The following is a 21,902-nucleotide window of genomic DNA, read 5'->3' as shown; positions in this document are numbered from 1 at the left end:
AAGATGGCAGCAGTTGCGTTATTGATAGCGGATAAGAATGAAATTGTTATTATAGATTGAAGGAAATAGCATGACAAGAAATTTTTAGCAATCTGGAAAAGAGATAGCTATATACTGGACGGGTACATCTGTCTCCGTCTCAAAGTTTCCGATTAACTAGCGACCTTGCTGTTTCGCAAAGGATAAAATAAAATGAAATGAAGATTATAATTTATACGATCAACAAAAACACGACGTCAACTAGTAATATTTTTAAAAAATCAACATTAAAGAAAAATGTTTGAAGGGTATATTATTATAAGTCAAAGAATATGATTGACGTGTAGTTGACAGTTACCCAATATAGCAAAATATTGAGCTGTGATATAAATTGTAAGTAATAATTTATAAGACCTGGTATAAAATAATTTGTTATAATTAATTATCTTTATATATAATTCTTTTTAGGTTATTGTTAAATTCATACTTGTTAATATGACATCAATATTTGGTATACGTTTTGGCTTTATAGCAAGCCAAAAGTGTCATTTGCACAAAACTCTCAGGAGAAACTATGTAACATATATTCAAGGCCAATCTCCTCAGCCTCGTGTGCGAGAGTACTTTTATTACATCGATCATCAAGGCATGGTATTTTTCATTTTACTGTACATTTAATGCGCCATGAAGATATTGAATTACATTTTGAATTGACTACGTACAACTGCATAAGCAGTTAATATAATTTTACTATATATTTGTATGTGATTTTTTTACAGTTGTTCCTGGATGATGTTCGCATAAGAAACTTTACTTCATGCTTTAAAGGTATAAAATAATATTTTGATTAAGAAATTAGAAAAGCATTATTATTTATATTATTTGTGCTGTTTCAGATAAAAAGTTCTTGGCATTCTTCTTTAAACACTTAAAGAAAAATACCACTGGCCGTTACATGGATGATTTTCCATTCTTGTCGATTTGTGGTGTAGAGAGAAATTATATAAGATGCGACGACCTGCCGTTAGTGTTTACAAAAGTGATTCAGAGACATAATGCAGAAACTAGTACAGAGAAAGATTGGTTCAGTTATGCACATGCAGATGATTTGTTGATGGTAATTTCACAAAATTAATCACAGGATAATAAAATCAAATAATCCAGATGTTCGAAAATTTTAAATAGTATGAAATTTTTTATAGGTGCCATTTGAGCCAGAAAAATTATTTATGAATATTAACACAGGAAGAGTCTATCATCCTGCACCTGAAAAGGCAGGGGGAATCGGCTTGGTGAGATCCAATCTGGCTATAGAATTCAGCACTTTCTTCGACTTCGAAAACGGCGAGGAAAATGCACCAACGCATTTTAAGTGGAGATGCAAGCGATACAAGCTTGAAACGGATTGGTACAAAAACAAACTACCAAGAAGTTGTTACACAAAAATTTTATGATTGTGTTCATAAAGATCCCTTCATAAAGAAGCGTATTTTATATGTACATAATAAAACAATTTCCATATTGATATTTACATGTGCATTTATACACATATCTTACATCTATTATATTAATAGCATTATATTAATATAAGGACGAAATATCGAAGATTCTGGCAGTACCATCGTCAGAACTCGTCACTACTTTTTTTCCTTCGCTGGAAAATATGTATCAAACATTAGTATATTGCAAACATAAAATAATTTTTGGAATCAAACTTTTAAGGCATTTAAATAATTTTGATTGAATATGTAGCATGAGATTATTGAGAACCGTAAATTATTCTGGTCATTAATATGCTATTTATAAATGAATATCGCCAATTTAAATTATGACTCAATTATTTTTTTCAGGTCTTGATAATTTTATAACTATTCAACTTCAAGAAAAAGTATTGCTAATTTTGATTGTTTAACACAAATACAATAGAAGCTGATGCATGAATATTTACTTCAGATTTTTTGTTAAAAATGTTCTTTACAAAAGGAAGCGTTTCATAAATTGTTTTCTTCTGTAATTAATCAATACAAAATATTGATTGCTAATGACTCACCAAGAAATATGTAAATCGAGTATAGTATTCGTGTGGCCTAAAAATGATCTAAGATGGCAACCTGCTTTTGCATCAAAACATCTTAATATGCCATCTAATCCTCCAGTAAAAAATATCGATGTGTTGGTCCAAACCAATCTTGTAACACCTGCTTCTTGTTTTATTTCGTGCCTAAGAACCTACCAAAAATTTCGACTTAGAATTATTTCATAAAAAGGAAAACGTATAGAGATATAAAGAATATTACTTGTCTAGAAACATCCCATATGTAAATTCTACCCTTATCGGAATCTTCGTAATCGATTATTCCAGTTGCAGCCACAGGAAAAGTGGGATCTTTACAAAAAGCCGCGGCTTCTAGGCTAAACCTACGTTCGCTATCTGAATCACCCGCTTCACTAATCTCCGTTTTGTTAGAATTCAAATCTTGAAGTATAGAAATAATCTGAAAAGTATTTAAGTATATTAAAATTTTAGTAAATAGTATATTAGTAAATTTATTTCAATTAATAAAATCGATAAAATATTTGAAGAATAGTCTATTATTACTATTTAACTTACTATTTAAATCATTAAAGAAAAAATATGAAATGTTTATTCAATAACTTTGTTAAAAATCTATCTACACAGGCGATATACATTAGCAATATGAAACAAGTATATCATTTTTTTTTCTATATTGTATTGCCAAACAAATTTATAAAAATTTTACTTACCTTTCCATTATGCGCTGTGCTTAGCATAGTCTTGCCGCCTTGCGATATTGAAATCAACAAATTATCATCCGTGTGACAGTCAAGAGCAATGATAGTATCCGAATGCCCATGTAATCCTGTTGGATCACCAGGTGTAGTAGACAATACTTTATTCACCTTTAAATCTATTACACAAATTGTGCCATTACGATATCCTAGTGCAGCACGTTTTCCTGTAAGATTTAGTTTATATGTAATGTTTTTCTTTTAAGAGAAATTTTAAGAATAAATTTATTTCATACCATCTGCAAGAATTACACCAGCGAATGGCACATCACCATTCCCGTATCCTCGTGGGATGATTTTGTGAGCTTCAATATTACCTATTTTCAAAATGTGAATCTCTCCTGATGCTACGCTTACTAGCAAGACATTAGCAGAATGATGCCACTTAACCCACTAAAACATAAAACAAAAAATTAATTATAAACTACCCCACAGTTGGATATATGTAAAAAACATAAACTTCTTATTAAGTAAAATTGCTCACCGTGATGTCATCATATAAGTTGGTAGACCAGATACAACTTTTGTTGCTTATCTGCCACAATTGAATCACGCCACTCATGTCAGCAGTAGCAACGTACTTATCATTATAATTAAATTCAGTGAATATAACGCTATCCTTGTGATCCAAACCACAATCTATAATTATCTCACCCGTAATGATGTTAAAAACATAAGCCCTGTCATTCTCATCTCCAATTACTGCCAGTTCACCGTTCTTACTCAACGAACATGAAAATATTGAATGTTCTGAAATTAATTTATATATCATTATCACGTAAGCATTGCAAAGAGTAATATCATTTAATATGTTTTATTCAGAAGTTAAATTGATAGCAAATATATACTGATATCTTCCTCAGGTTTATAAGGACAATAAACACGCATTGCATCATCTCTTGGCAAATCATTCTCCAAAATGTCATGACCAGAAAATGTGCCACTTTCATCTTCTGATGATGAATCCACTTTCTCGATATCTCCCATATCAATAATCTCGTCTACATCTTCTTCTCCTAAGATCATTTCTTCATCCAAGATGGGATTCATCTCAGGTGGAGGTGGTGGAATCATATCTAACATATTGGAAAGTTATAATTAATCACTAGCATTAATTAATTATACTAAAATTAATATTAACCATGTTGAAACAGATAATAGTCTCTACTAATAAACAAAAGTAATAAACAAAAAATATTACTGCGAACACGTGCTCCTCTTTTGATTGCAAACAAAGTATCAATAAGGTTAGGTTGATTAAAGCGTGGAACAATGTCGCCAACGTGAATATTCTGGGCTCCACACCATTTGGCGACATTGGCGTAAAACATACATATATTTGTGGTTTTCAAATATGTGCGCTATTTCCTCTAGAGTGACTATGGATTCCTCGAGTGCGGAATGACGAAGAGAGCATTTGGATTATTTTGTCTCTTTTCTTCGCAGGCTTGTAAAAATTGAAGAACGCGATTAGGCGTCTTCTGACCATTAAAATTTGCTAAAATTCAGCAAATAGTTGAATCAACAATAAATCTTTTTTGTACAAATCTATCAAACTTGCAACATCAGGCTTTTATTTCTAAGGTCTCTGTTATAGACTCACAACTTCAAAAGAAAACGCTATTTAATATTGCTAATCGTAATATCAAGCTTTTTGTACATTTCGATCTTATATTATTACATATGGCACATTCATACATACTACATACGCATGCAACAATCTCTGATAATGTGTGATGCATAAATGTTTGAATAAAATAAATAAGATTTGATAATATGAGAACACTATCGCATATATATATATATATGTGTATATAGAATATATTACAACACACGAACATAATATTTATAAATTCTCGCATTTTTAGTTCAGTGTTGAAACTCAATCAAGAGAACGCACTAGGTGGTAGAAGCCGTCTAAATTCGCTCTGAACTGTGAACTGCAATTTATGTTCTTTTCGTCATTAAACATCTAATTGTCACTTTATTATTCTGCCTTCAAGGACTTTTTCTCCTTTCTCTTGAGAGGATTCTTTTTGCAATCATCATAAATATTATTGAGATCAAATGCAGCCTCTACATTATCCTGAAAAATTGAGACAAGTGTAATTAATATAAAAATAAGTAGAAAAGACAGAGTTTTATATATATATATATATATATATATATATATATATACATAAGAATTTCAGTGTTGAGTTTGAATAGAATACGTACTAGCGAAAAAAGAAATTTAACGAGCTTTCCTTTGTGATCCGCATACGGACGTCGCTCAACTTCTTTTCCATTTTTAAAGAGTATTAATGTTGGCAACTGCTTGCTTGTACTAGCATCACTGACATGATACTTTGCCGCTGCATCCGGATATCTTCCAACATCCACTTTACCAAATTTAAAGCTCTCTAATGCATACCTATAATAATTCTCTATGTAATAATTCATTGTATGTACTCTATGTAATAAAAGAACATATTTTTCTGTAAAAAGATAGAACAGTTGAACACTACATACTTACTTTGCAGAAAGCTCAGAGAATATCGGTGCAAAAGTTACACAGGCTGGATTCCATGCAGTATAGAATGCCACCAACCAGACTACTCTAGTGTCACGTTGTAATTCCTCTTGCAATCCATTAGCTCCACGTAAATAAATTATATTTTCAGGTCCTTGATATGTTGGTTCTGGCAATATCAATCCACATACTGCATATGCATACACAAAAACATGTTATGTTGTATATAACGCAATAAATTATAATTTACAAGATAATTTTGTGTATTCTCTTACATATAAAAATTAAGGCAAACAGAATGCCCATCCGCACATCCGCGTAAAACCACAGAATCAAGTTTGCTATTTTTGTATATACAAAACTAGAGGTCAAATAATTTATCATGGTTACACTGCCAGTCTTTCTAGTTCTTATCATGATGACAATCATGAGAAAAAACAGAATTTCTGTCTCCCTCTAAAAGATTCAAATTTTTATGATTAATTAACATTATAAAGAAGTTATACTGTCAAAAAATTATACATTTGCATTTTCAGGTATTACTTACCCCATTGAGCTCACAATCATTTTGAGCAAATATATAATTACATACGATAGGAATGCGCTTTGAAAAGATGTAAGAGATACTGAGAAGGATGTTTATCAAGTAGTAAGGCTTCACAAGTAATATCAGATCCTTTTTAAAAGACATTCTTGTACTGTCAGAACAGTTAAATTTGCAGGTTACTTTTCTGACATGTAGGTTCAATTAATGTTATGAAATATTATCCCACAATGTTAATGTGTGCTTTATCGTGGAATATTACTTAGTTCTTTTATAATTCCTGCAAATGATTACTATCTCGCATACATGAGGTGCGGCCTTGGTGCTACAAATGCTTCGCTGGTGCTTCACAGTGTTTGGATCAGTTTGGAGTAGTTTGGAACGTATTCTCAAACAGTCCACTTGGCGCTAGTGTGGCTATTTGTGACGCAAGCAGCAAGCAGCATAAATGGAGGGGGTACCGGAAATCACTTAAGATAAACAGAATAAGCATCACCCCCTACACTCTTTCTCTCTCGACATAGAAAGTTCTCTCATTTCAAATCTGGCCTCGCTAGTTCAATGTACTTGTTGTGGAAGATTTTACAGTTTATCAACATGAGTTTGTAACTTTTAAATATCTTAGGACAATGGCAATTTTTAAGATAAACTTGAGAAATTATTTGCCATTTGATAACAGCGAGTTGTTACAGCAAGATAATTAACATTCCTATACTAAAGTAATTACATTCTAATCTTATCAGACATATTTTCTCTAAAATTTTTTTCGTACAAGGTTCATTTACCGTTTTAGATCTCAGTCCTTTAAGATCTTTGTCTTTTCAGAGGCTGCAAGCAGGATGTTCTCTCATTTTACAAGAATTGTGCTGCTTTTTGAAGCTTGCTTTTTTGTCAATGCATTTGACAAGCAAAATTTTGATGCTTCCAACAATACCATTCCTATAATAGTGATTACGTGGAATTATGAATCTGCAACAGAGATAGGTATGTCAATTTGTCACTTAAAATATATTTAATATCTCTCAAACATTTTAGCAATTTAAAAATATTATCTATTATTATTGAAGCATGGGATGCAATATATAATAAAAAGGTGAGTGCTTTGGATGCAGTAGAAAAAGGATGTGTTGTGTGCGAAGAACAGCAATGCAGAAGGACAGTGGGATTTGGTGGCAGTCCTGATGAATCCGGAGAAACTACATTAGATGCTTTGATTATGGATGGGTAACAAACATAATGACTATTTTTTATTCTATTGAAGTATTTTAATATTGATATTTATATTCACTTATAATTAATGTAATTCTTAATAATTCAAGGAATATATTTCTTTAACAGAGTGGCAATGGACGTAGGCGGAGTAGGTGGTCTGCGAAATGTAAAAAGTGCTATTTCAGTTGCTCGCAAGGTGCTAGAGAACACAAAACATTCCTTACTGGGTGGAGATTTAGCTACAGATTTTGCTGTAAAAATGAAATTTCAGAAAGAATCTCTGCAAACGAATGAATCTAAGCAAATGTGGACTGAATGGAAGGCAAATAACTGTCAACCCAATTTTTGGAAGGTATATATGTCAAAAGTACAGTTGATCTCTTCTTACAATTATTTAATTAATATGTTATTGATACATTATGGATATTTTTAGAATGTTGTACCAGATCCAACGGCTACCTGCGGGCCATATAGCCCACAGTTAACTCAACAAACTGGTTTAAGCAATACTGAAGATATTGATAATAATTACGTGTTAAACGGAAGCGAGGAAAACCACGATACGATCGGTGTACTGGCGATAGACTCGCAAGGGCGTACTGCGGCCGGTGCTTCAACGAACGGCGCCAAACACAAGATACCTGGTCGCATCGGGGATTCTCCTATTGCGGGAGCCGGCGCATATGCCGATCAAGACGTTGGTGCGGCAGCCGGTACCGGTGACGGAGATATTATGATGCGATTTCTGCCGAGGTACTCAAGGCATAATGTATAGTTAGCAGTTTATATACATTTAGCAGTTTTTGGCGCTATACCAAAATTTAAATTTATATAAATTCTATTTTAATTTAAAACTTTTTTATTTGTTCTCCTACGATTTTATATATTTTTTATACACTAAAAAACGGTTTTAATTGCCCGTTAAAATTAATTTATGTACTTTTGCAGCTTCTTAGCAGTGGAAGAAATGCGCAACGGGGCAACACCGAGTGCAGCTGCTAAAAAAGCGATTGGCAGGATTGCCCAGCATTATCCTCATTTCTTCGGCGCAGTAATCGCATTGAACAAAAAAGGAGAATATGGAGCAGCGTGTAATGGATTGGCAAAGTTTCCATATTATGTTGCGAATCCTGTCTTGGGACCTAAGTTACTTTCAGTTGAATGTAGCAATTACAATAAGCTGTGCAACAAGAGTGATGATTCTTGCTAATATGCATTTGTTTGATCAAATTTTAAGAAAATAATATAATATATATATTTTTCCAATAAGGTAAATTTATATATAAATAGTATACTAAAATTTGTGCAAATCCCTGACTTATATAGAACAAAACTATATAAGTTCAGTGCACGTTTTTGAAATATTACGAGTTTTATGTAATGTGTATAAAACAGAATCTAATTTGTTTTATGATACTTTAAACATTTTATGGAAATAAAAATAAAACAAAAATATCTAATTTTTTCAAATTACATTCTAAACATAATTTTTTATTTTCTATAAAATTAAATATAATTTATCATTTTTCAAATTGTAAAATAGTAGAGATCTAGGTTTATCAATTGAGATGTACCTATTTTATCATATGCTAGTAACATGAGTTAATATGGCGTTTAGATCAGCTGTTGTTGATTATACTTTACACTCGTAGTCTCGTTGAGTGATGTGATTTTACAAATAAATACACTTTTGATCGACATTTTTAATACATAACTGAGATTTCTACTTTATATCTCGCAGTTTTTTTTACTACTAGAAAGGTAAGTATTTCGTAAAAAGCTTAATATTTCTATCGTTGTACATTTCTCCAAGATAGTGTTGATTATAACCTAACCTAACTTAATTGTTTGATTAGGAAAGACAGTTGATCAAAATGCCAGAAACGGAGGAAGAAGTAGGTATGTCAGTTCGTCTGACGAACGATGACTTCCGAAAACTCCTGATGACTCCGAGAGCGTCAGTGCCCTCAGCCACCCCAGCATCTGTACCAGGTACAGCGAGAGATGCCAGTGCAAAGACCGCCCAGACTCCTCAGGTTAGCGGGGGTAGTCGGGCGGAGTTGCGAAGAAAGAAGAAGAGCTTCTACGCAAAGCTGAAAAAGCAGGAGGAGGATAAGATGGCAGAGCTTGCTGAAAAATACAGAGACCGTGCAAGGGAGCGTAGGGATGGCACCAATCAGGATTATCAGGCAGAAGATCCCATGAACAGTGCCAGTGCTTACAGAGCTGTTGCGCCGGATCTAAAGTCTGGTATGGATGCTGCTGAGCGTAGGAGGCAGATGATCCAGCAGTCGAAATTCTTGGGTGGTGACATGGAGCATACTCACTTGGTCAAAGGCTTGGACTATGCTTTGCTACAAAAGGTGCAATATCTTCTATTTATTAAGACTCTTCACAAGTTTAAGAAAAACAGAGCTTTTTGTCACAGTAGATATTTTGAAATAATGTATATCACTTTTCTCAAATAAAATAATTTATAATTTAGATACAAACTATGGATATTTTTCTGTATTTTAATGAATTATTTTATTTAACTATTATATTATATTTATATAAATGCATTGCTATAGGTACGCAGCGAGATTGAGGCGAAAGAACACGAGCAAGAGCAGGAAATGGAGAAGTTGGTAAAACCGAAGGAGAAGATAAAGAAGCCGGAACCAGAGAAGAAAGACGACGAGATGCAGTTCAAGACGAAAATGGGCCGGAGCTTATACAAAACTGTCATGATCATGAAGTCGAAGCAGATCGAGAGGAACGAGCTGTTCACACCGGGTCGCATGGCGTACGTAATCGAGCTGGACGACGAGAACGCCGACGTGGATATACCGACGACGTTGATTAGGAGCAAGGCGGATGTGCCGACGATTGATAACACGCCGACTCTCACGACCAACGATATAGTGATCAACAAGCTAGCGCAAATTCTGTCATATCTGCGCCAAGGTAGCCGACACAGTAAGAAAGGCAAGAAGCTGAAAGACGGGCGCGCGCGCGGCGACGAGGGGAACGATATAGACATACAGCCGCGGCCGCCGGTCGCCGATGACAGTATCTACGGCGACATCGGCGATTACATGCCGGCAGTGGCGAGCAAGAAGGACGGGCATTCGCGCGAGAAGAAGAAGGGCTCGTACTTTGACAAGCCCGAGACGAATTTGGATACCGACGACAAGGCGAACGCGCCACAATTGCCGAACGTGCTGCAACCGAGCGCGACCGTCGTAGCGGATAGCAGCGTGCCGAAGAAGGGTGCCCTGCTGAACAAACTGGCGGCCGAGCCGGAAGGCTACGCCGAGTGTTATCCGGGCCTGGACGAGATGCAGGACGCTATTGACGACTCGGACGACGAAGTGGATTACACGAAGATGGATCTGGGCAACAAGAAGGGTCCGATTGGCCGCTGGGACTTCGACACGCCCGAGGAGTACAGCGAGTACATGAACAACAAGGAGGCGCTGCCGAAGGCGGCATTCCAGTACGGCGTGAAAATGGCCGACGGCAGGCGCACCAGGAAGTACAACAAAGAGAAGAATGAGAAGGCGGAGCTCGACCGCGAGTGGCAGAAGATCCAGAACATCATGAATAAGAGGAAACCGACGACGGCGATCGACGGCGCGTCCGAATTTAAAGTGCCGCGATATTGAACTGCCGACTTGCTACTGTCGATTCACGTGCCGATCTTTTCGACTGTACTTTGCGGATGAAAGAACTTGAAGGATGTGCGATAAGTATACTTTTAACTATCTTCTATAACGTTCAAGGGAAAATCGCTCCTCGTCAGAAGCGACAAACTGATACATTTTTTCCTATGATAGATAAACTTTTATCACATTAAATCTTTCAGTAAATTCTTAGAGCAAACAAAGCAAATTAGCTGAAGTTATATCGAATAAGTTGTACATGTTGTATTATAGACGTAAAAAGATAATATTAATCTAATACAATTAGTTTTTTGAAATATTTTTTCTTAAAAAAACATAACCGATATCACAAATACAATATATTCAATATATATTGCTTGTATAATAATTCGCGTGCATTATTTTATTTTGATTCTAGAAATTTACCTTTCATGAATGTTGCACCTTAATTAAGGAACCGGCAAAGAAAAAATTCATTCAAAAAGAGATGCTTTTGTCTAAAGCGTGATGTCAAGGAGCATTTCTTCGTGAAACTTTATTCCGCTCTTCCGAGTTGGAAGATTTCGTTAGACGAATGATGTAACAAGATTACAGCGCAATAATCGATGGTTTGTGCAGCATCACAAATGCGTAAATCTGACAATGCTGAGTTTGCATTTTATGCCCGCGTGATCCTGCGATAAGAATCGTCACCTCTCCAGCGCGAGGAGTGACCCGAAACCGATTCGAGGCGGTTCGGAACTGTTAATATAAATAGCAGGTTTTATCAGTGAGACCTTTTACCTATTTACGACCGGGGGATCTTTTCTCCGAACTGGATCGAGTCGGTTGGAATCCGCAATTTGTGGATTAACAAGTCATCGGCGTCACGAAAAGTAAATTTTCCGCGAAAGATATCCCGATATTACATAAAACGTAAATATTTTAAGACATAATGATCTTAGTGTTTAGCAGAGAAAGTTTATTAATAAAATTGAAATGAAGAAAAGAAATTATAAATATGTTTCATTAATCAAATATTTATTAAGATCACATTATTGCTCATTAAGTCAAGTCACGTTGTTGATTAATTTTATTAACTAACATTATAATTGATTACTATTGATTTTGATTTGCACGTTCAGCTACTTTCCTTGGTCTTTTGCTTTTTATTTCGAAATTCGCATTAAATACATATTAAATACGTATTAAATTCTATCATTTAATGACAGATTATTTTAAACACTATCATATCTCTGTTATTGTATCATTATCTCTGTTATTTGTAACAATGACATGTATTATAAACACTATATTCACGATACTTTCATCTTATTATTATTTAACATCGCAGGCATTTTTATAAATTTACGTTTACATTTTGACAAATCATGCAAATATAAATCACAGAGTCATTATTCATTATCAGAAGAGTACTCGCTCGTGATATGTCCGGAGATAAACGAGGATAGCGAAAGGTCCCTGATGGAGTTCGGTTTAGAACTTGACCCTCTCGCGCGCGAGATATCGTCGACGTTATATAAACGTGAACACTTTTACCCGGCTTCGTAAAGGAAGCCGATCGTCGGCACGCACGCGTTTCACCACGAGTACGCTCAGTGAGAGAAGTGAAGGCGCGACGTGAACATTCTCCGATCGCACTGCGGAACTGATGCTGGGACTCAGGAATCTCATTTTACGACGCAGCCTCGTCTTGGATACCGTAAGTCGCACAACAGAGTACAATCCAATTAAAAAAAAAAAAAAAAAAAATACATTAATATAATTAAGAACGTCAGGAAGAAGTCTGAGAGATAAGATTTTACATAAATTAATTGCTAATGAGTAGCTACTAAAAATTTCTTTAACACATCGAATACCGCGGAGATTGTATCGATCCCCGCGTGGCATTCCACGTGTAATATATATATTATAATTAACGATGTGACATAAATAATTATGTATTTTAACTAATTAATATATTTCAGGCCTTCTCTTTTATGCGCGTGTGGTGACGGTGGTAGTGTATGCGTATGTGTAATGGTGATTGGAGTTTTTGCTTCAGGAATCTCTATTTTTTTTGCAAATAAGCTTCGCAACTTATTTAAAACTGCTACTAGTAATACGCACACGGCAAACTACAGATAGGTATGTAGATGAGTCAACATTATTTTATTTTTTCATTCATAAACTGAACGAAACGTTCGATCTCAAAAGTGCCTATTGAGAGTTTGTCATTTCTTTCCTTTGCTGCAATGTTTTAGTTCTAATTAATTCAAGAATACGCCCTAAAAAATCGTTATCAGCATCCTATCTGCATATTAGCTTTATATTTTTCATTACACGAAAGTAGAAAGAAATTAAAAATAAAGTATAGAGATGATATGTAAATTTGAAGAGAGTTCTAGAACAATTCTTATCTATTTGGGAAAATACATTTATATACAGGGTGTCCCGGATTAAGCGCACCGCACGGTAATGGCACATTGATAACACAGGAGCTGTTCTTTTTTTTTCTACAACCGTGCCTCGGAGACTTGATTGATTAACTTTAAATGCTTCTCATTTAAGAACTATTGTAGCTTTGATATTAAAATTTTTATCTCAAAATGATCTCAGGAATGCATCATTACCACGTGGTGCGGTTGATCCTGTATATTATATGTATTGGGATATGCGCACGAGTTACACAGCTTCGGAACACTTTATTATTGTTGTGAACAAATCAGTCACGATCGAGACTGACTCTCGAGCAAACTATTATTATTTTTTATTTGAATAGTCAACCTTCTATTCGAACTTTTAGTTTGTTCCTTTTTATATACCGGAAATTACACTAGAAGTACACGGTTCTGACATTAAACGGTTCAGGTATTATCAATATTTCAAAAATAATTGGCAGTGTACTTTAGCTGATATTTTCTACATTTCTTTTAATTAAAATCTCAATGTAATAATACACAATAAGTTATACATAAATTAATAAAGACCTTTTTTTTCGCAATCTACAGTCGACGATGGCGCAGCTTAAAGTGGCTATCATTGGACAAAGTCCTTTTGCAGCGGAAGTTTACAAACTTTTGCGACAGAAGGGACATCAGATCACTGGAGTTTTTACGATTCCGGATAAAGGAAATCGCGAGGATGCTCTAGGTATGAAATTGCATACTAAAATTAATTCTACTGTAAATTTTTGCAGTTCTTAGTTGAGAAACTTTAATATTATCTACAAAAAATATTATTAATAATAATAAATCTAATATATAAAATGCATACGAGAAACTTATCATCTTGTGGTTTGTTGATTTTGAAATAGCGTTGATTAAATATTATTCGTGATATTATCATGTGTCCTGTGATAGTGAAATAGTTTGTGCGATAGCTTATATTTAGCCAGAGCTACCTCAAAAGTCAAGAAATAATTTAAAAAAAGTATAGTTGTAAGTTTGATTTTTATCTACAATTTTCACTTCTGAAAAAGCTTTTGAAAATAAAAGAAAGTACAAAATTTTTGAATAATGACTCTTCAGCGAACAAACATCTTTTTCGTTTTTCAAACATTTCCCAATTTATGTCTAAATTCGTCATCATTTCTCTTGAATTGCAGCAACTACCGCTAAGGCCGATGACACACCGGTGTTCAAAATCAAGGCTTGGAGAAGCAAAGGAGTGGCTTTGCCCGAAATTTTGACGCTGTACAAAGGCATCGAAGTAGATATCAATGTTTTGCCATTCTGCAGCCAATACATCCCTATGGAAGTCATTAATCATCCGCGTTATCGTACCATATGCTATCATCCGTCTTTGCTGCCCAGACACAGAGGAGCGAGTGCTATAAGCTGGTTAGTTCTTATCAACGCACGTTAACGCGATTTCCAATAACTTTTTTTTTTCTCGATAATTTTTCTTTTATCGAAAATTTTCTCCAATATTCTTCGGAAAAAATTTTTTGCTTGGAAAAACAATTTGTTTATTATCTTTTTTACTTTAATATGTTTGTCGAGTTAAAGATAAATTTATTTAATCTCTGAAAATTAGGGCTCTGTAAGTTTTCTCCAATTAATTAATTTATTAATTGAAAAACTTGCAAGGTTTTTTACAAGAATAGATGAGACTTACTTTCATTCTTATCGTAATTCACTTCGTATCTATTAGCTTAAGTTTGTTTTAATATTTTAATTAAAAGAATTTACTTTATCTTTCCATAATCGTAAGACTGTTGCTATTTCTGAATTAATCCATAATTTAATAAATAACTCTATCGTAGTAGTTATTGCATAATTGGAGCTTGCCGTATCAGCTAATGCTAATCGCCACACGGGTCAGTCAGCTACGATACAACGTTTCTCGATATCGACTAGGCATCTTTACGCACGTTACAACCGGTTTGCCGCGGTTTTCGCGCTCGCGATTGCAAAGTAAAACTACTTTCTCGCTAAAAATAAAACGATAATAACAACGATAAAATATGCAGCCAATGAGCTCACTATGATACCCTTCCATGACCCGCGTATTCGCGTATTGTATCGCCTTTATATATAACTTTGAACTATCAAACGATATCATTGTATCGCATATTTTCGATATATTTTGTTGTCCCGCATAATCATTTTGCATTTTTTTCTTATCAGCAAAAATTGCAAATTTTTGATAAAATTAACGATAATCGCATCTGTCAGGTTCTTATTAAAATATTATAGAAATTATATATTATTATGTGAATCAGTTTATATTAAAAGATAACAAATTTTATCATTTTTTAATTCTAGCAATAATCCAATAATTCAATAGCATAGTTTTTCCAAAATAATTCCTTTCGTCTGTGTTGCACGAATATAAACGATACTACAATTCGAACACTGATTTTAATATTGGCAAAATTCGATTACCGAATAAAGTTTATTTGTCTCCTTTCAGGACCCTGATTCAAGGGGATGACACCGCGGGATTCTCGATCTTCTGGGCGGATGACGGCCTGGACACCGGGCCGGTCCTTCTTCAGAGGTCCTGCAAGGTGGAGCCGAACGACACAGTGGACAGTTTGTACAACAACTTCCTCTATCCGGAGGGTATCAAGGCCATGGGCGAGGCGGTGGACCTCGTGGCGAAAGGAATTGCACCCATGGAGCCGCAACCCGCGCAGGGCGCGACTTATGATGCCATGCTGAACAAGAAGGAGCTACAAAAGATCGACTGGGATAAGCCGGCGAAGGAGATTCACAATTTCATCCGCGGTCTGGACAGCACACCGGGCGCCTGGACGACGTTGGACGGCGAGGAGGTGAGCCTCTTCGGATCGTCCCTGTGGAACGGCGACAAACTGCCGGAAGGGGAGAGGGAGGTCGATGTCGAAAAAAGAACGGGGATCGTTCATCAGGGCGGTCTGCTGATCGAGGCTGCGGATGGACGTTTCGTTAACGTCGAGAGGATCAAGATCGGCACCAAGACCATTCATGCCGGTAAATACGGGCAGATGAATGATCGCCAAGTCGTGGAGTTCACGGAAGAGGAGCTGAGTATTGCTGATGGGCTGCGTCGAATCTGGACGGATATACTTAAAATTGACATCGACGACGACACGGATTTCTTCGCTTCCGGTAAATGGGTTTTTCAAAAGCTCACGCGGAATTTATATATGAAAACTAGGATATAGAGATTTCTAATCGTTAAGTTTTACTTCATATAAAAAAATATATTTTACGTATTTCTATAATTTCTTACATTAAAGTAAAAATAATTAAGCATTCGCGAATATGGCAATATATTATGCAAAATGCTTGCTACTCATATTTTTTATTTCACTATTTTTACGTTTAGATATAAGTTGAATTAATATGTATTTAATTTATGATGTTATGATTTAATTAATAGTTTATTATTTTTTCTTTTTCTTAATATTTTTAATGTTTGAAACTTTATATTTTTTATCTGACTTCTTCTATACTTTACGTATAATTGAATTTATTTTTCATTTCAAAGTGTGTGTTCAGTATACAAGTATCAAAAAATGTATAAAATATTATAAAAATATATTTACTTTTCTCTTTCAGGCGCAAGCAGCATGGACGTGGTACGCATGGTTGAGGAAGTCAAGGACAACTTTGGCGTCAGCTTACAGAACATCGATGTTTTCATGGCGCCGGTTTTTAGAGAATTCGTCACGACGGTCGTCCTTACAGCTCGAGGAAATACAGCCGCGAAAGAGATCAAGTACGACGTAGTGGAAGTGCAGGCGAACAACTTGACCCTGAGATTCCCCAGGCAGCTTTTCATCAACGGCGAGTTCGTCAACGGCCACGGTAGGGCCATCAACACGATAAATCCCCACGATGAGAGCGTTATCTGCTCGGTGGAGAGCGCGAACGCCGAAGACGTTAATCGCGCTGTCAAGGCCGCCAAGAAGGCCTTTGAGGAGGGCGAATGGGGCAAAATTAGCGCCAGGGAGCGTGGCGCGCTGTTATTCAAGTAAAGCAATAATCTATTTCTCACATTTGATTTTACTGAAACATTTTTTTTTTTTTACAAACATGAGATCTATTTTTTTCTAAATGCGAGAAAAATAATTGATGAAATTTCAGTGTATAATTTTTATATCTTTTAATCCTCGACAAGATTATTAAAGACTTCATTTCTTTGTGTTTTTTTTTCGTTCTTTATTAACGTTTCTCTTCGTTCCAGATTAGCGGACTTGATGGAGCAGCACAAAGAGGAGCTGGCCACTCTCGAGAGCCTCGATTCCGGGGCGGTGTACACGCTCGCCCTGAAGACGCACGTAGGTATGTCCATCGAGACCTGGCGTTACTTCGCCGGATGGTGCGACAAGATCCAGGGCTCGACCATACCGATTTCGCACGCGCGTCCAAACCGGAATCTCACGTTCACGCGGCGCGAACCGATCGGCGTCTGCGGCCTGGTCACTCCCTGGAATTATCCTCTGATGATGCTGTCGTGGAAGATGGCGGCCTGCTTGGCGGCCGGAAACACCGTGGTGATGAAACCCGCTCAGGCCTCGCCGCTGACGGCCCTCAAGTTCGCCGAGCTGTCCGCGCGCGCCGGAATCCCGCCGGGTGTCATCAACATCCTCTGCGGATTCGGCAGCGAAGTCGGCAACGCTATTGTGGGGCATCCGCTGATCAGGAAGCTGGGCTTCACCGGCTCCACGCAGATCGGCCAGACCATCATGAGGTGCTGCGCCGATAGTAATCTGAAGAAGGTGTCGCTGGAGCTTGGCGGCAAGAGCCCTCTCGTCATCTTCGAGGACGCCGATCTGCAGCAGGCCGTCAGAATCGGCATGGGCGGTGTATTCTTCAACAAGGGCGAGAACTGCATCGCTGCCGGTATGCGCGCCTCTTCGTCTTTTTATGTATTATTTAGAATTAGAATTGGAATTTTGTTTATTGCTCGTTGATGGATCCTTGATTACCTCAACGTTTATTCATCATTAGGACGACTCTTCGTCGAGGAGACCGTTCACGACGAGTTCGTGAGACGCGTGGTCGACGAGGTGAAGAAGATCTCCATCGGCGATCCGCTGAACAGAAGTACAGCCCACGGTCCGCAGAATCACAAGGCCCATCTGGACAAGCTTCTGGAATTCGTGGAGGCGGGAGTGAAGGAAGGCGCCACGCTGGTTCACGGCGGCAAAAGACTGGATCGCCGCGGCTGGTACTTCGAGCCGACCGTCTTCACGAACGTCACGGACGACATGTACATCGCCAGGGAGGAATCCTTCGGCCCGATCATGGTGATCTCCAAGTTCAGCTCGACGAACGTCGACGAGATGATCAGCCGCGCGAACAACACGGAGTTCGGTCTGGCCTCGGGAGTCCTCACCAAAGACATCGGCAGGGCGCTCAGGTTCGCGGAGAAAATCGAGGCGGGCACCGTGTTCGTCAATACGTACAACAAGACGGACGTGGCGGCCCCCTTCGGCGGCTTCAAGATGTCCGGATTCGGGAAGGACTTGGGACAAGAGGCGCTCAATGAATACCTCAAGACAAAGACGGTAACCATCGAGTACTGATGGATTACAAGTAATTATCTTCCGAGTCGGTGCGCAATACTGCGAAGTGTGTTTAAGTGCAATGACGTGTCGTTGCGTTTTATGGTATTATAAAAAGAAAATCGCTCTCTTCGACAGTTTTTAACGAACACTTTTAAGAATTTTATTGAATATTCCGGAATAATACAGGGTTCCGTTCTCGGTATTTCTATTTGTATATACTGTTGGTATTATTTGAAAGAAAATCGTTCGTGGGAAAGTAAATCGAGACGGCGTGACGAAGAGTTAAATAGAGAGGAACTAGTGGATCTCGCTCCCACACGTGCAGGGCATACGAAAGGGGGTTAGTTTTTTTTTCTTTTTTTTCGAAGAGTCTTCTCTGTCGAAGCTCCAGATGCTGCATGCTTTTTTATCACGAGGCATACAAGTGTGCCCCATCTCTCGCGCGTTGTACCATGGCCCTGCGCGTTTCTCGTTTGCTTTTTTTTGTCTGACTGGCCGATTGCAAACGATGACATTTTGAAGATAAAATCGGATACAGCAGGAAAAAATCTAAGATATTTAGTTAAGATGTTTAGTTAAGATAAATTTTAGGAATGTAAGAAAGATGATAAGCTGAATTTTGTTAAAATTCCAATAAATAACAGATTGATAGACTTGCTCCTTTTTTTACTAATTAGTTACTTTATAATATAAGATAAACTTTTTTTTTTTAACTAATAAATGCGAACGGAAAGAAAATGAATGAACAACAGAAGATAATTAAATTAAAACAGAATAGATTTCAATTTTTTAAATCTATACGAATTTAATAATAAAAGATAAACAGTATGAGCTACTGATTTTAGAAAACTGTTCAAAGGAATATAAATGATGTATAATCCCAATAGTCCAAAGATCGTAAAGGTGTGGGGTCCGTTTTAGTGAGCGGCAGGGTCAGCGCACAAATTGTGGGTCTCCCTGATGGAAATATTTTTCTGAAAATATAACAAAATTTTGCTGAAATGTATTTGGAAATTTCTCTCAATTGACCCCATTAATTAATTTCATAAATATTTTAGCAATTTTTCATTAAAAAGTAACAGTTTTCAGTTTAATTCAGTAAATTTCATAATGTCTAATATTTCAAAACTCTTTTATTACTTTTCAGCAGTATATTTTAAATTTCCTTATATTTCATAGTATTACATTAAATTTTCATACGAAAAATTATGATATATTTTGAAATATATTCAGTAATTTTTCAAAAACTTTTATTTTATTTTTCATTGATTTCATAGTACTTTCAGCAAAATATTTCCATCAGGGCTTCACAGACAAAACTTGATTAAAAAGAAAATTTTGTTAAAAAATCTATATATGTATATTTGATACATGTTTTGGAAATGTATCAAATATTTCTTAAATATATGCCATTGGTTTCCGGGTGATGATCGCGATGTGCATTTTGGATGCCAGAGTTTCGCAAACATTGTAGTTTGCATCATTAAATATATCTTAAATATTTGTTGTAATAATATTAAAATATGTATTTTCAACTTTTTTAAATTTACGAATTTTTAAATGAGATTTCAATGATTTTGATCTCTTACGAATTAACGGTCCCCAACTAATTCAGCCGCCCCGGGGCCCCCGGGGCCCTTCTTCGGCTCTGGTCTTTGCTTTGCCATGTGTGAAGCATTTGGTACATTTCGATAAAGGTTGGATTAGGTATGGGATCCCCTATACCTGGGAAAAATTAAAGAAAGACCGCCTCCTGCTGTAAGAGGTGAACAACCCGTCGACGAACAACTGTTCCTATAAACTACTCTTTCCCTATTGTTTGTCGTTTTTCTTCTCTTTCGATTCGTGAGGTGCCTGTCTGCGCTTTTGTCCTGAAAGTTTACTCTACGAAAAATTTATCAATTCCTTTCAGCACATTTCTTCAAGAACATTTAATAGAGAACGCTGGAATTTTTCGCAAATTTTTGAAAACTCCTAATAGAAGCGTGAATTTTGTAAAACGCGAAAAAGTGCTTGGCCAGCATCGCGCTCGCAAATAAAAGTAGAAATTATTCTCGCATTGAAATATAAATTCAGCTAGAAAAATGTGTTACTAATTTATTTGTATGAGATAGAAATAAAATTTTCGAAGAGATAAAATTTGCATAAAGGCAAGAATTTTTGTAAGATCGATCGATTTCAACTTCTTTTTTATGACATTAAAAATCAACACATATAATGTAAATGCCCTATAAATTCAAGAAATATAATAGAATGGCATCGAGAGCCGTCGCAGGATGTTAGTGCTAAATTTTTAATTTATTTTCATAAAGAATTTTTTAATAAATTAGTCTACAAGAGACAGTTAGATTGTACACCGATCTCAGATCGAGATACCTTAAGTTAATGTTAACTTACATAATGTTTCTCGATATATGAGAACAATATATTTATAATTTCGTACACATTAGGTATCTCGATCTGAGATCGGTGTACAATCTAACTGTCTCTTGTAGACTAATTTATTAAAAAATTCTTTATGAAAATAAATTAAAAATTTAGCACACTAACATCCTGCGACGGCTCTCGATGCTGTTCTATTATATTTATTAAAAATCAAGTTTGAAATTGTGTATGTTTTAATTTATATCGTACGTAAGATCTCTGTTTTGTAATCGAGTCGAAGTCACATTTGAGAACTATAGGACTATGTTGACGACGAGATGGGACCCGCGAGCTGATACTTCGGGCCCCGATTTCAAGTACGTGCAGGGACTTAATTCGAAAACGTGTGCGACCGGCACGACCCGGTCTCGTCTGGAATTATTCATCGTGGACAGGAAATGCAAATTCCATCGTGTCCCCTCGTGTCGCAGGACAGTGCCCTTTGACCCAATCCCAATCCCCGATCGATCTACCAGCGATAGTCCTCGCCTTTGTCAAAACCTTATCTCTTCGAGAATTTCGTTCTTACACTTAAAAAAATGATCTTGTAATAATAGCTAAAATTTTCTAGGTGTAAAAAATTAACTAAAACAGATAAATGATTAGCAACTGTTGTGATATTGCATATGTAATTACTTAATCAGTTTAGATGACAGAAACAGAATATATATCTGTATTGTTTGTGAACTTTAAAAAGAAAGCTAAAGCGCCTATCCATATAAGATTAATCACGTATTAGATCATGCAATGAATAACATTTAGCAATGGTACCTAAATTTTTCAGAAGCTATT

The 21,902-nt window shown here is 36.2% G+C and overlaps 6 protein-coding genes across 9 annotated transcripts; 4 read left to right on the top strand and 2 right to left on the bottom strand.

The window, feature by feature from the left end:
• Nucleotides 1-99: 99 nt before the first annotated feature.
• Nucleotides 100-1,510, top strand: LOC105679902 (UPF0598 protein CG30010). The gene is made up of 5 exons (XM_012380221.2): nucleotides 100-372; nucleotides 448-630; nucleotides 759-807; nucleotides 876-1,096; nucleotides 1,182-1,510. The coding sequence occupies exons 2-5, from the start codon at nucleotides 475-477 to the stop codon at nucleotides 1,431-1,433; spliced, it is 678 nt and encodes a 225-aa protein (XP_012235644.1). The 5' UTR covers nucleotides 100-372; nucleotides 448-474; the 3' UTR covers nucleotides 1,434-1,510.
• Nucleotides 1,412-4,149, bottom strand: LOC105679901 (angio-associated migratory cell protein). Of its 2 annotated transcripts, none has more exons than XM_012380220.2 (8): nucleotides 3,992-4,149; nucleotides 3,639-3,866; nucleotides 3,275-3,540; nucleotides 3,027-3,183; nucleotides 2,746-2,957; nucleotides 2,277-2,474; nucleotides 2,030-2,208; nucleotides 1,412-1,633 (listed from the first exon to the last, which is right to left on the bottom strand). In XM_012380220.2, the coding sequence occupies exons 1-8, from the start codon at nucleotides 4,119-4,121 to the stop codon at nucleotides 1,561-1,563; spliced, it is 1,443 nt and encodes a 480-aa protein (XP_012235643.2). In that variant the 5' UTR covers nucleotides 4,122-4,149; the 3' UTR covers nucleotides 1,412-1,560. The 2 variants fall into 2 exon arrangements, with proteins under 2 accessions (XP_012235643.2, XP_067217298.1); XM_067361197.1 differs by lacking the exon at nucleotides 3,992-4,149 and adding an exon at nucleotides 3,932-3,950.
• A 247-nt stretch (nucleotides 4,150-4,396) lies between these two features.
• On the bottom strand, nucleotides 4,397-6,289 carry LOC105679821 (thioredoxin-related transmembrane protein 2 homolog). 2 transcript variants are annotated; one of them, XM_012380094.2, is made up of 6 exons: nucleotides 6,153-6,289; nucleotides 5,850-6,000; nucleotides 5,578-5,758; nucleotides 5,306-5,492; nucleotides 5,008-5,203; nucleotides 4,397-4,876 (listed from the first exon to the last, which is right to left on the bottom strand). In XM_012380094.2, the coding sequence occupies exons 2-6, from the start codon at nucleotides 5,991-5,993 to the stop codon at nucleotides 4,778-4,780; spliced, it is 807 nt and encodes a 268-aa protein (XP_012235517.1). In that variant the 5' UTR covers nucleotides 5,994-6,000; nucleotides 6,153-6,289; the 3' UTR covers nucleotides 4,397-4,777. The 2 variants fall into 2 exon arrangements, with proteins under 2 accessions (XP_012235517.1, XP_012235516.1); XM_012380093.2 differs by having other exon boundaries at nucleotides 6,109-6,268.
• A 27-nt stretch (nucleotides 6,290-6,316) lies between these two features.
• LOC105679820 (N(4)-(Beta-N-acetylglucosaminyl)-L-asparaginase) lies at nucleotides 6,317-8,513 on the top strand. Its single transcript, XM_012380092.2, has 6 exons — nucleotides 6,317-6,565; nucleotides 6,672-6,830; nucleotides 6,914-7,070; nucleotides 7,185-7,410; nucleotides 7,492-7,811; nucleotides 8,007-8,513. Exons 2-6 carry the CDS (start codon nucleotides 6,686-6,688, stop codon nucleotides 8,266-8,268), a joined length of 1,110 nt encoding a protein of 369 aa, XP_012235515.2. The 5' UTR covers nucleotides 6,317-6,565; nucleotides 6,672-6,685; the 3' UTR covers nucleotides 8,269-8,513.
• Nucleotides 8,514-8,639: 126 nt separating this feature from the next.
• beag (IC cytokine homolog beag) lies at nucleotides 8,640-11,701 on the top strand. The gene is made up of 3 exons (XM_012380091.2): nucleotides 8,640-8,819; nucleotides 8,915-9,421; nucleotides 9,629-11,701. Exons 2-3 carry the CDS (start codon nucleotides 8,933-8,935, stop codon nucleotides 10,703-10,705), a joined length of 1,566 nt encoding a protein of 521 aa, XP_012235514.2. The 5' UTR covers nucleotides 8,640-8,819; nucleotides 8,915-8,932; the 3' UTR covers nucleotides 10,706-11,701.
• A 138-nt stretch (nucleotides 11,702-11,839) lies between these two features.
• On the top strand, nucleotides 11,840-19,339 carry LOC105679818 (cytosolic 10-formyltetrahydrofolate dehydrogenase). Of its 2 annotated transcripts, XM_012380089.2 has the most exons (8): nucleotides 11,840-12,404; nucleotides 12,670-12,829; nucleotides 13,693-13,834; nucleotides 14,289-14,523; nucleotides 15,599-16,278; nucleotides 16,732-17,146; nucleotides 17,360-18,018; nucleotides 18,127-19,339. In XM_012380089.2, exons 3-8 carry the CDS (start codon nucleotides 13,699-13,701, stop codon nucleotides 18,702-18,704), a joined length of 2,703 nt encoding a protein of 900 aa, XP_012235512.2. In that variant the 5' UTR covers nucleotides 11,840-12,404; nucleotides 12,670-12,829; nucleotides 13,693-13,698; the 3' UTR covers nucleotides 18,705-19,339. The 2 variants fall into 2 exon arrangements, with proteins under 2 accessions (XP_012235512.2, XP_012235513.2); XM_012380090.2 differs by lacking the exons at nucleotides 11,840-12,404; nucleotides 12,670-12,829 and adding an exon at nucleotides 12,924-13,552.
• The last annotated feature ends 2,563 nt before the right edge of the window (nucleotides 19,340-21,902 follow it).

The sequence above is a fragment of the Linepithema humile genome, chromosome 1 (genome assembly GCF_040581485.1).
Source record: "Linepithema humile isolate Giens D197 chromosome 1, Lhum_UNIL_v1.0, whole genome shotgun sequence".
NCBI classification, from domain to species: Eukaryota; Metazoa; Arthropoda; class Insecta; order Hymenoptera; family Formicidae; genus Linepithema; species Linepithema humile.
This window is presented reverse-complemented; position numbering and strand designations above follow the sequence as displayed.